The 14,337-nt window shown below is 35.5% G+C and overlaps 1 protein-coding gene across 3 annotated transcripts in view; it reads right to left on the reverse strand.

Annotated features, from left to right (window-relative positions):
* The window catches only part of hyx (cell division cycle 73 hyrax), a 66,371-nt gene that overhangs the window by 13,918 nt on the left and 38,116 nt on the right, over positions 1–14,337 (reverse strand). Inside the window, exons 5-6 of one of the 3 annotated variants that reach the window (XM_081764196.1) lie at positions 1,553–1,730; positions 805–941 (exon numbers count right to left, since the gene is read on the reverse strand). In XM_081764196.1, the coding sequence (XP_081620322.1) occupies positions 805–941; positions 1,553–1,730 (315 nt within the window). The other 2 variants (XM_081764197.1, XM_081764195.1) reach the window with 2 other exon arrangements.

Below are 14,337 nucleotides of genomic sequence, written 5' to 3' on the forward strand. Positions count from 1 at the left end.
TACGAGTACTGCAAATCAAAGGTGTACACGTACATAAAGAAATCGATTGTACGATTGATAATTTAGATCAACTTTAAGTCTAACAGAAACCGATGAAATATAAGTGTCACTATTAATATTAAACAAATTGAAAATAGTACGGAACATGTGTCGGTGTCCTTTTGCCGATACCGTTACTCCCAAAAGTGGCCGATACCGATACATCGATACACCCTAGTTTCACTGTACCTCTATGTAGTGTTTCCTTGAATGCAGTACCATTTGTCAACGAACAAGATCACACTAGTGGGTCTTATATAACTGTAATCTTCGTATGTCCGTTAATTCACACGATAGCCCTTAATCGAAACCGAATTTTTGAATTCAGTTTTTTGCAATAGACACCTAGAGTGATTAGATCGGCCGGCTTTGTTAATGGAATCAATCCGTTACCGTTTTCACGGGTAATGGTGGTTATTCATATCCCCTACATGGAAATATGTGCTGACGTTAATTTTTTTTTCTTATTTTTTTAAGATTAAAACATAAGATATTTTACTTTAGGTTAAAGTTTATTAGAGATAACTTTTTATTTTTTTGGTTAAACCTCAAAAATATTGGCGGTTAAAATTTGACATCCTTGGGGTATGAGAAAATATATAAAGTTTGAAGTGTTTTTGTTGTCTAAACTGATATTAAAAAAAAAAAAAAAAAAAGTCCTTCGCAGACTTTAAGACATATAAAAATCATTGGTGAGGCGTATGAGCATATATTTACTCTTACTATAAATATATAAACAGCATATTAAAAAAAAGACTTTCTTACTTGGATAGTGTTCGTTGGTGGAGGAGCTGGACTAGGCGTTGGGACTACCGGTTTCTTTGGCTGCGTTCCTTCCGTCACTGACTTCAACGTCATTCCGTGATATGTTCCCATAGTGTCGATTTTGAAACCTTCAGTCTCTGTAACGAAAACACAAAACAACTATCACAATCCAATATCAAATCAATCCGCTAACTTTAAATCATATTGACAGGCAGTGGAGGAAGTCACTTGTAGGCCCTGTTCAAATTTCTAGCTTCTAAATTTAGCGGTTTGGCCTGAGCGTTGATCAGTCAGTTAGTTACTCATTCAGTTAGAACCTCTTTCATACACAGAGGCTTACTTTGCGGGTAAAACTGCGGATATCAATGGCAGATTAACAATTTTCGTGATCATTCTAAGAAGCAACATTAATTATTATTAACTTTTTGTAATTGAGTGTAATTACCTATTTGGGCAGGAAGATGTGAACAATGGGCCTTTATGTTCAAGATCATACTTGTTATTTATTTATTTGTGATGATTAATCCGAGAAACATTTATACTTATTCAGAACAAACAAGGATCAAGAGTTTGGGGAAACAGAAAACACAACAAGGATGTAATCCATTGTAAAATATTATTTTGGTCGAAGTTTTCATTCCTCGCAAAAGGTAACAGAATAGTTACTGAAATATAAAGTATATTAAAAACTAAAGAAGACGTATAGTTAAATAAAAATCAATACTTCATCGTTTTTATACCAACATACCTTCTTTTCCGCGAATGAATCTTTCTTGATCGTATCTGTTATATACAGCTGGTTGTGGAATTGAACGCATGGGAGTGGCACGAGGCGTTTGTACTGGAGTTGGCTGTGGAGGCTTGTGTCTGCCCTCTTCGCGGGCTTTGATGGATTGCAGAATGGCAAAAATATTTTTAGCGAAAATCTGAAAAATACAATAAAATAAGAACATACAAATTACTAGAAATGTCTTGTGGATAACTGCAGTCAATAGTTTCACCTCCTCCTCTTCCTCCCTTTTGCGCATCGGTTATTATTGGATTAGTTTAACAGCTGGGACACAAAAGTCTATGCACCAAATTTCTTGCGTTTGTACCCAGTGGTGGTAAAGAAATGTGCGAGATCAAATTTTCACTATGCCTTCCCCATTTCACGAGCATCTGATCTGCTTAGCTGCTAATGTTGCTAAGTACTCGGTTTTACTCCTTATAAGTTACCCTCATACCCATATCTACTAAATAACCATCTATGTAGTGCAGTATACCAAAATTATAACTCGCTTATTTTATTCTTCCAAACACGCGTAATATAAAAGTTATGCTGACGGGGACGCCCGAAGGAGTTTTCCCAGGAGGGGAGAAAAATATCGATACCAACCGCAGTCGCGAATATATGTACACTTTGATGCATGCGTACACATAATACACTCATGTCCGAAACTTAAAGGAATGCTAATTTCGAAAAGTAACTCTTACGTCATATTGACCATGTGAATAGTAGACATCAAGCTGGTACGTCTGACTGAAATGAATTGTAGTTTTACGGGTGCTCAATAAATAATAAATATTAGTCTCTTCACAGTAGGTATCAGTCCGATGGGCGATACACGTGGCAACTACGGCTGCGATAACACGAAGAACGTCCGTAACAGAAGAAACACGTAATGGTTAACGGTTATAATGAACGTGTCCTATGAACACATGATGGCCCAGAGAACAAGTGTGAATGCTGTAATGCGCGGTAGAATCATCAGCAGATTAAAAACTGGGCAAGTCAACTGCGTGTTGTAGTACTTGAATGCTTCTCTAGTGTTCTCTAGACAATGGAATCGTTTCCTTGCTGATGAAAACACCGAAAGGCAGTATGGTGGAAACTGTCAGTGTGCAACAACGCTGCGTGAGAATCGTTATCAGACCAACGAGCTCAGCAGGTATACTACCTCCAAAGACTTGCAGCTACCTCTGAGACCCACGTATTATGTCAAACTATATACCAGCGGTTACATGAATGCATACTGTATGCACGCTGTCCTGCCAGGTACATTTCCCACACAGCAGTAGCGCTAGGCACGCCTACAGTGGTGTACAGCCCACAGTGAGTACAGCTCAGAACAGTGAAATGGTGCACTCTTCAGTGACAAAGAAGGGCACCAGGAAGACGTTACCACCACCATTTGTTATTGAAAGGGACAGGTATGGAGGCCTTGGTGTCATGGTATGGAACGGGGTCATATTAGAGGCCTGTAGACCACTTCATTTGTTCCAGTAGCGGAGAAAACAGTTGAGACCTACAAGAACGCCATCCTTAAACAGTACATCCGACTGTCCCGTCGTGCATACGGTCTCGATTTTCGTTTTGTGGATAATAATTCCTTAGGGAACAGTTGGTGGGGGATTACCTGCAGCATGAAAACATCACGCAACTCGAGTGACCACGGCCAACTGCTGAACTGTGCAGGTTGCGTATGCAAGAATGGAATACTTTACCACGGAGCTGCTTCATGGCCTAATCCGTAGTATGGGAGAACGCTGTGCAGCCTGCATAGCTATTCACAGTAACCGCACAGTATTGAACACTTCTGGTAACAAAAACTTTTTTTTTTTTTTTTTTTTTTAATGGTCAGCAGATAGACTCGTATGACGTAAGTGCACCCAGTCAGATTTTTCAGTGTTCATATGTCACCACAGGCGTTTGTTTTCACAGGTATATGTTCCACGCTTCTGAGTACGCAGAAACATTTTTTGTAACAATTGTCCAAAATGTCAGTTATTGCCACATTCTCTTAAGTTTCGGACATCAATGTACTTAATATAAAATAACAGCTATTTACGCAATATCCTTATTAACTACAGTAAAGAAACTATAGTACTATAGTATTTAATGTAAATATATTAAGGATGTAAGTAAGCAAATAAATATTTCTTGACATGTATTTCCAAGAGCTCAACACCCTTCGAACATCCAGGGAGGGCAACTGCCTCCCTTCTCACATCACGGGCGGCTATTCATGCAGAACACATTCCAATATTTCTTACAAACGAACATACTGGATTGAACATATCATCAGTCATTCGTTCCTTCGACTCCGGAGGATTTGCTATTTGTCTACAGGCGACGCAAGTCTCAGTGCCGCCTTCAAACGTCTAGAACAGCTGCTAGTGAATCGCAATTTAAGTGACTTTACGTATTACCTTTTCGGATTGCTTTTCAATCCCACATCTCGTATATATGAACACCAATTATATTCATTACGCTGCGAATAGTTATGGCATTAAAACTTCCTTAGCAATCTATTATTAGACGAACTTTCTTCATTACACTTTGTCTCTATTTCTCAAAAGATTCTGAAAGTAATTTAAAATAAGTTTAAAGGAGCGTTAATCATCAACAGATGACAGCACAATTTAAAATAAGTTTAAAGGAGCGTTAATCATCAACAGATGACAGCACATTTTCCGTTATCTTTCCAATTTATTTTGTAGGGAAAGACTGTATTCACAATAACTGAATCAAGTTTACGAAATAAATATTCGAACTTTATCCAAAGACAGACTGAATAAATAATTAAAATAAGCCGTGCACTTTTCTTGACACATTCGTTACTTTCATTGTTGAGAGTGTTTTATTGTTGGAATCATAGTTCCGTAAGTAAAATTAAGTACTCTATACAATGAATAAAATAAAATAATCAAAACGTACACATATTACACAGTCACTCTCTCTCACACACATACACACACACAAATGTTCATTTTTTTTACCTGGAATCGAAATTTCGAAACCCCAGGAAGATTTATCGTGTCAATTTTTTTATGGGCGAAAAGCTTGAGCAATTTTGGAGACGGAGGACATACATTTTTCGCCCATTAAAAAAACATGATCAATCGTCCTAAGGTTTCGAAATTTGGATTTCGGGTAACACAATACATCGAATCCATGACCTGGGGCCCGCTGCACAGTTTTTATTATTATTATTATTATTATTATGGCTGTGTTACGTATATCTTGACTATCCAAAATGGCTCAAGTTTTTCGCCCATTAAAATGACAGTCAATCGGTTTTTATTATTATTATCATTATTATTATTATTATTCTGTGTAACAAAATACATCGAACTCATATCCGGGGCCCGCTGCACGTAACTTTTTTGTATGGTTTTGTTATTCTCTAATTACTGACTCGGTATCATTGTCTCTCGAAGTTGATTCAATTATTGTGAATACTGTCACGCCCTACAGAATACAATGGAAAGATAGGAGATACTTGCTACCATCTGTTGCCAACGGTCTATAGCCTTTACACCTACCTTAATATGATATACCTATTAGACAGATCGAAGACCGACAGTTAGGAGTTCTAGTCTCGGCTGAAGATCTAGTTATTTTCACAGGATTTCAATAGTACAGTTTCCAAAATTAACTTGGTCATAATACTGTTGCTTTCTCGTTTCTGTGGGGGAACGAAAGATTTGGAACTTCTCGTAACGCTTAAATTTGGTTTGTATAATATTTTCCTCTATTGAGAAGTCGGCCATAATAACTGACTCAGTTAACATTTACGCTAAAGCTCACTTTCGTGCATCTCTACAGTTACCGGTACATGTAACTTAAAGACAACCAGTGAGAGTAGTCTTTTCATTATCAAAATAAAAAGTGTTGTTATAGCCTTTTTAATAGAAGTCATTAAAGATGTATGGTATTGTATTGTTAGATTTCATATGTAAGTAATGATACAGTACAGTAGCCAAGTTCATAAAGTAAGAATTAATAATACGTTAAGATATGCATTTCAACTTGCTATTCTCTCAAAGTTTACAAGTTTACCTGAATGGTGCGTCGTGGCAATTGATGTTTTTTTTATTTTATTATATATATATATATATATATATATATATATATATATATATATATATATAAATCAAACCCCACGACACGATGCACCACTCGGAAAAACAACTTCTTGGATTTTTAGTAAGAGTTGATATTCACAATTGCCGGCCCGAAGTCATTTCGAAGAATATGAAATTAACTTGATTTTCATCTAGTGAAATCTTGGGATTTCCACGAAGAGAAATTTCAGTGAAACCATAATGACTGACTACTGAGATAGTAAAATGAAATGAAATCTTTTAGTTTTACGTCCCACGGTTATGCCGGTCATGATAAGAATTACGCCCCACGGTTATCAAGGAGACGGTCACAAGGAGGAATGAAATGGTGGAATGAATGAAGAGAGAATCTTGAGAAAAACCACACACACGGTGTTTGTACACACAATGCCCACTTAGCGCGAACTGGGATCGAGCCAGAGATCCCACGCAACAGAGGTGAACATTCTACTACTAAGTTGCGTGGCCCTTAGTGAGACAGTAATTACGTTATTAGGAAGGATATGTTCTTACAAGAATCTCGTCATTTAGTACGCTAATTACTTAGTTATGATAATGTTTAAGTGCAAATGTAGTTACCCAAATATACTTTTGATTTATTCACCTACTCAGAGTGTATCAAATATAAGAAGGTAAGAAGTGAATTTCATATTATCATGTTTCTTGAAGTGAGTGAATTCAAAAAATGAGAATCTCCCCTACTGTTGCACTCAGGTGCGGCTTTCGGATTTTAATTTTGGGTAGGCCCGCTCCCTTGCGTATGGATCATATACATATTTGATTGATTAATGACAATAGGAAATTACTTTCACAATAGTGGTTGATGCTGCTTATTATATAATTATTTACCATTAATATAAAAAGTGGAAAATATATTTACTATTTATTTATCTTTTAGTGTTTATATATTTGTCAAAATTTTTGGATAAGTCCGTGCCTACCCGCTAAAACCGCCACTGGTTGCACTACGAAGGAACATTCGTAATCAGGGAATCTAAGATGTTGCTTCCATTTCTTATTCTGCTTTCTTGACGACAGATGATAAATCCTGATAAAAAGTGCACCGAAAGAACTTTCCAGTTATTCTGAAGCAATTAAAGGAACGCGAAGTAAAGGGACTACGTGAATTTGTGCAGAGAAGTTACATGGTGAGTATTATAGGTGGAAAGTTGTTAAAATTGTAACATGCTGCTTATATTGTTATACTTTCACCAAGCTAATTACATACAAAACGGTAAGTCATATTCTGTATTATTTTCTTCTTCCACGTATCACAATAGATGGATATAATTCTGTAAGTTCTAGAAAAAACAGGCACATCCTTGTAATTATCTCATCCTTACTGGCTCTTAGTTCTTTTTTTTTTTTTTTTAAAAAAACTTTGTAACTTGAATTCGATTGTCGTTTGTTATAAATTTCTTGCAAGTTTTCCAGAAGACGACGACTTCGAACACGTGAAGGACCAAATCGGTCAAGCCGGTTTTACGTAACAAACTGAATTTCAAGTCCCCTTTTTTGTGGCAACCTTTTTGACTTTCGCGTTAATATGAATATGTATTCCTCTGAACTTTCCTCAGACTAAAGATTTACTCTTGTACCAGGAATGTTCAAACCGTCGAACGTATTTTGCATAACACTGTTGAATTTGTATTTTAAGCTTCCTCATTTACGTTCTCCTCTGTTTCTAGCTCTGGAATGAATATCACATTTGAATTTTGCTACAAATATACACCTTTCTTCGTCATCCGTCTGCACTAAAATAAGCATAAGTAATTTTTCCAAATCCGAAGGACTAACCTTGTGACAATATAAACATCCATCATTATATCAATTTGTTCTTCACCTCACTGTTAAAAAAAAAAAAATCGTATATTCAGAATTTGACAAAGGTATTAGTGTTAAATGTTGTTACACGGCATATATAATACCATGTAAAAGTGTCTAATCCGCCCAAAAGAAGTGAAAACAAGTCCAAAGAACCGCGATGAATCAGTGGTAGAGTGCTCAATTCTGACGTGTGAGGTCCCTGAGTCGACCCCAGCTCCCGCCAAGTTGGCTTTGCGATGGAAACACATCATGTGCGGGAATTTTCTCGAGGTTCTTCCGTTTCCTTCCACTTTCGTCACTTCACCATTATAATCCATCTCATTGTCATAGTCTTCCTTAGCCTCGGTGCATAATCGTGGGAGGCTAAGCTCAAAAATAAAATTTAAAAATGTAAGTCTAAAATCTCGTTTTAAAAAATTCAATGTGATAAATGCAGCGTGCTTGTACTAATAATATACTAATGAAAAGATACCATTGGGTTTTCAAGCTTGCTTTAATTTTTTATTTTTTCCAGCCGTGTCTACGGATTGAGCCAGTCAAGCAAACGCTGCAGTGATGCTGATGATGGTAAAGAAAATTCCGCTAAGAAAAATTGGTGATACATATCAATTAGTGATATACAGGGTGGCCCAAAAGTAGGTATACAGTACCGTACTGATCAGCTCATTGCATTTTATACCATTTCTTATCGTTATCCATCAAGTAGACTTAGTTTCTTCATTGTTTGTTCTTAATGTCCTTTTACTTATATCTTAAACTCTGAAGAGCCGAAGCAAATAAACCCATAAACTGTCATACTTGATCAATGCAGGGGTGTATACCTACTTTTGGGCCACCCTATATATATATATATATATGAAAAAAAACTTCAGTTAAGTTTATTTGAAAACAGGCTTTTTACATTAAGTCAACAAATATAGTTTATTTCACTCGCAGTTAAGTAAAACAAAGCCATTACTTCAATGACAACAGGGTTGAAGACCCTGCCACTCTAATTTTGTGTGAGAATGCTGACGCCAACTGTCTCAGTCATTATTTTCTCCTTTTAAAAGAAGGCCAACATCAAACTTATCTACTCAATTCAAGATTCTCCTCATACTGAGCAATTTCTGCTCATGTTTATTTATTTATTTATACATATTTCTGAGTGCTAGCAGCATCTATGGCCTTAAGCCCGTCACGTATGATGGATGACGCCCATCGGCGAGCACATTATCCAGGAAAGGAGGAAGTAGCCCTGGACCTGTATGTTAGGTAACAAGGTGGAATTTGCCTGATGAGAATGAGGAAAACCCAGAAAAAAACCGCAGTCAAGATGACAGTCCTGAAAAAGATCTTACACCTTTTTCAATCGAGTTTCCCCACCGGGAATCGAACTCGAGACTGTTCGTACCAAAGCGAGCGTTAGCGACTGCGCTACAAATGGCCAATGCTCATGATCATCAGAAGAAAAGCTAAATTTTGTTTTACGTCCTACGGTTATGCCCTTTAGGCTAAATGAAAACATGATTAATTAAAGCGAATGATAATGGAAGAACACGATGCTGTCCACCACGAACTCACTTGACCTGAGATCGAATCAGAGACCCTTAGCGCCGAAGGTTAGCGTTCTATCACGGACACACCGATCTTCCACCACCCACCCACTTTCCTCGTTTATCAGGAACTTCTCCAACTTAAGCGAATCACAGTTAAGTATTAGATCGAACTATGAAACTAATGTTTTACTATTATTTTCAAGAGCTGAACACGCGATGGAGTAACAACACAGCAACACCATTTAACCATATTACACAGAAACTTGCTACTGTTCGAGTTTCCTGGTTAAAGAATGAATATTTTTTTTCTTTTTTATTTTTCTATATCTAGTATTACTTCTTACTTGTTTCTTTGGATTACCCCCTAAATTGAAATTTCAGTGTCTAGGAAATGAATCTCAATAATAATAATAATAATAATAATAATAATAATAATAATAATAATAATAATAATAATAATAATAATAATAATAATAATACAAGTACGCTATGCTTTACAGTGAACTCTTGCCTAGTGTCCCTAGATTCGGTGCTCCGAGAGACAAGTGAACCTTTGTAATACATATACTGTAACAGATAAAGACCAATAATGCCATCTTGAATTCTTATACACCCTGAAACATTAACCAAGCGTTAAAAAAAGAAGAAAGAAAAGAAAAAAGAAAAACTGCACAGAATATTTCAAAGATTTATTACTTTAACAATAAATTTATAATGACTGCATAAGAACTATGTAAACAGTTTTCAATTTCTTAACAACAATAAACTATTAAAATAGCATTTGTTTTATTAATGGGACATGGCCTGTCAAATAAACTATATAGGAAAATAGTATTAACGGTACTGTTTCAGTAACATAAGCGTACAAAATTACAATAAAACAATTAGTAAGACAATCGTTACTTGGCATTCATATACTTTTTTTTTCTGCCTATCAAGAACAACAAGTATCACAAGTATTTTATAAACAAAGCATTTACAAAAGAATTTTACTTTTGTATACTTTCCATAGAAACAATAAATATATATATATATATATATATATATAAAGAAAAGCAGAAAGAAGACATAAAACTATGTTCTTTTAAGAACTTTTGTTCCTCACCCTGCTATTTTATGGTACAAGTTTGTACTAGTAAAGGTGTAGGTGTTAAAACTAGGTCTAACGTTTAAGAGCCTGACATACTAAAAATAATGAAAAAAATTACCATTTTTCTTTTGCTTGTTTTTCATACGTGAAAGGAGATAATGAAATGCAACTTACCACAATCATAGATAATGTTATTCTACAACAGAAAATATGAACCTGAAGAATTTTTAGTGTTGCCATCCATAGAAATTACAGTGTTGTCAGAACAATATTTCTACGTATTATGTTTTGGTATCCTGTGAACTAAAAATTAAATAATGATGTTATTTAAAAAGCAGTTCACAGGACACCAAAACTACATGATACGTAATCAAACGCAGTTGAGTCCGTTCCTCTAGTCGCTGCCTTAACTTAGATTTTGGGGGAAATATTATTCTGACAACGCTGTAATTTCTATGGATGGCGACACTTAAAATTCTTCAGGTCTAATTTTCTGTTATAGAATAACATTATCTATGATTGTGATAAGTTGCATTTCAATGTCTCCTTTCACTTATGAAAAACAAGCAAAGAATTTTTTAAAACTATTTTTAGTATGTCAGGCTCTTAACATACACGCCACAGTTTTATTCACCTTCAAGACAACTCACAAGGGAGCGCATCAAAACATTCGTCCCTGGTGATGTCACATTACATCCAACTGATACATTCATCTCTGACAATCGGAGAATCAAAAAGAAGCAACACATACGTTTAACGTTCTCTCACGCACGTTCTCTTACTTTGCACACTGGAAATCACCGTAACGTGCCACACAATGTTTACTCTTTACAAGATACATGTTTATTCAAAATAAACGAGTCTCCTCGACCGTATAATTGGTCACTTTATACTTTTAAACAACTAGAAAACAAACGGTAATCTTGAAATTTGGTGAAAACATACAGTATACTATAAAGTACGGTGAAAAGAATTTTGGACATTTTTTCAAAGAAATAAGTCATGGTATCTTTCTGACGTCAAAGCAAAAATAAAATATTTCTCCCCTGCAAACAACTTATCCAAAACTCTTTTCATTCAGTTCCATATTTTAAATATTCTAAAGAACTATGTTCTTCAAATTTTAAAGTTCGTCTTGTATTTCAATCACATTTGAATAAATATATAAATAAGGAATTGTATGTATTTATTTGATACAATTTTTACGTCTACTATCTTCACAACTAAAAGAAAGAAGAATGCCTTCAATAGAAATTAACTGAAATGGAAATCGTGTAGTTGTGAAAATAGAACTAAGTCATACAATTGTGAAAATAACTAAGAAATACAGTTCATATACAAGAAATCAAAATGTATAATACTTATATACTTCGGTAACAAAGACGTAAAATAAAAAGTAAATTAAAGCTTTCTATCAACTGTATTGCCATCAGAATATAGGAATATATAAATAAATAAATAAATTAATTAATTAATTAATTAATAGGGAAACTCGGAGAACCGGGATCAAACAGCCCGTTAGTTTAATATTGTTGTTGATCTATTTATTACGACAGCACAATGTATAACAATAAAGAATTAAATACCGTACATATCATTAAATTATCGGTTACGTGCTGTGCCTCAAAACCTCCAACAGGATGTACATGAAATAAGGGAGCTTTAACATACAAACAGAAAATTGCATTTAAAAAAGTGTGATTTTGATTTGGCCCAACTACACCTTGCTGGGCTCTCTTCTCAGGGAAAATTTTGAGTTGTAGATCCATCATCCTTGTGAAAGGTGAAGAGCATACTAGACATACGATAATTCAACATCCCTTTTGAGCGATTTCAATACTGAACATGTACCTTCTATTTAACTGTGTAAAATCAAATAGAGTATTAAAAGAATACTCTGAAAATTGCAGTACTCTACGCTTTTTTAGTGAGTATTGAAACAAACAAAAACTTGTAAAGCCCCCATTATCACACTATTACTCTGAATACATGAACACACATACTAGGTTGGAACCATGTCCCACAATCAGACTGTAGTATCCTTATGTGTAACTACTTGTTTGTTTGCTTCATAAAGAATATCTTGAATTTTGCGTTTGGTGTTTAGATGTAGAAGCGGATCTGTTATGTGTTCCATTTCATTAGCTACATAATTTCCGAAAGCTGAATGACACCGATTCTCGCTATTGTTATTAGAAACTATAATCTGAAAGCAGGGAATAGTATATCGCCCTGCTGCATCAACTGAACATGGAAACGGGAACGAAGTGTGTGCGTCAAATGCTTCAATAGTTGTTTGAGTTGTTTCGTCTATGGTCTCGACAGAAGAATTACAGTCTGTAATGTCAATTTCGGTTTGAGATTCACTATTCACGGTTTTAAATACAGATTTACCATAAATCTCAGTCTGGGTAGCATCTTCTGTACGTTGAAATGAACAGCTAACTGCCACACTAGTTTGATTTGTATTTGAGTTTATATTTGTACAACCAGTGTCTTCTTTGATTTTTATTTTTATGTCACAAAAATCACTGGACTCTGATCTCTTGTCCGTGGGTATAGTGTCGGATTCAGAAATCAACTTCTCAAGATCTCGCTCTTCATGAGGCTCATGAGAATAAAATTCAGGGCTCAAGGGAATCTCACTCTGACCGTAGAAAGATCTATTACTATCACTATCATCATCAATTGCTTCTGCCTTAATGTGAATAGGAAACCTCGGATTTGGGATATCTAGTGGTCCTTTATCTTTTGCTTGTCTCTCATACGTGTTTGTACTATACAATGATGGATCTTCATCTGCTGGATTGGAGGCACTGTAATAAGGCACATTTGACTGTTTCGAGAAATGAAGTTGAAACCCACCAGATTCTTCCTCGTTAGAATTCATGACCAATGAGTCATTGACACAATGCTCTTGAACATTGTTCTCTAAAGCACAAAGGGGAATAGATATTCTCATATCATAGTCACCAAAGTCAGTCCTCTCGACGTTTGAATTTTCCCTATAAAATCCCTTTTCAACAATGGCTGCTTTGGTGATCTTCGCAGAGTTATCACGTTTAATTTCCAGTCCTTTATTTAAAACACTTTCTGCGTTCCCTTGAGATAAATCACTCGCAATGGACTTTTCAGGACTTAAACTGCTATCTTCTTCAGAGATATTGCATGTATTAAACCATTTGTGATTACTTTTAGGTAAAGACGACGATTCGGATATCTTGGAAGCAACAGCGTTTTCTGTTCTATTCTGTTCGGATGTACACCACTTCGTATCTAAAACAGAAAGGTTTGTCTTGAATTTAAGATTCTTTTTTACTATAAGATGTTGATATGGTCCATGTTGCTGCATCTGAAATGAAAAGAAGATAATTATGTATATACATTAATACACTCCATTAGTATTTTATTTATTTATTTAAATATAAAATATCTAATTATAGAGTCAAAGCTACATACAAAGTGTGTTCAAAAAGTATCAAACCTTTAGTTGGCACAAATATATTTATTGATATGGAAATCCGTAACACTAATTCCCTTCAAAGTAGTTCCTTGGTAATGCACACACTTCTCCCAGCGGTCCCACCATTGTTTGAAACACTTCTGGAACGCAGTTTTTGGAATGGTGAGCAACAATGCCGTCGCATTCCGCATGATGTCTTCTCTTGACTCAAATTGGGTCCCTTTTAGTAGCATTTCCAGCTGGAGAAATAACCAAAAATCACACGAAGCTATGTCGGGTGAGGCCAGGAATGTCGTGTTTGATGATGAAAGCCTGAATCAAATTTCACGGACACTCTCCTCATGCACAACTTCTCGTTCAAAATTAAATGTACCGATCTGATTAAATGGTTTCCGCTTGGGTATCGCCAAGCTTTTGGCGAAATTTGATGCAATATCGCTACTCAAGTTTTTTTTTTTTTTTTTTGTCATTTTACAAAAAAAAAAAAAAAAAAAGGAAAAAAAAAAAAGAAATCCGACAACCATTCACTATACATCTTCATTCGTTAGCCGATTGCCAGTATCTGACGCTTTCTGTGAGTAAGGAAAAAAAAATTCACGACTGTGCATGACTGTCCCCTCTACATCTACACTGAAGGAAGTCTCCCGCGTTTCATTGGTTTAAGCGAGAAAAAAAATAAAGTTCGATACTTCCTGAACACACCTCGTATTATCGCCTACAGCGTG

Source organism: Thermobia domestica, chromosome 7 (assembly GCF_964235325.1).
Source record: "Thermobia domestica chromosome 7, izTheDome1.hap1.1, whole genome shotgun sequence".
Classification (NCBI taxonomy): domain Eukaryota; kingdom Metazoa; phylum Arthropoda; class Insecta; order Zygentoma; family Lepismatidae; genus Thermobia; species Thermobia domestica.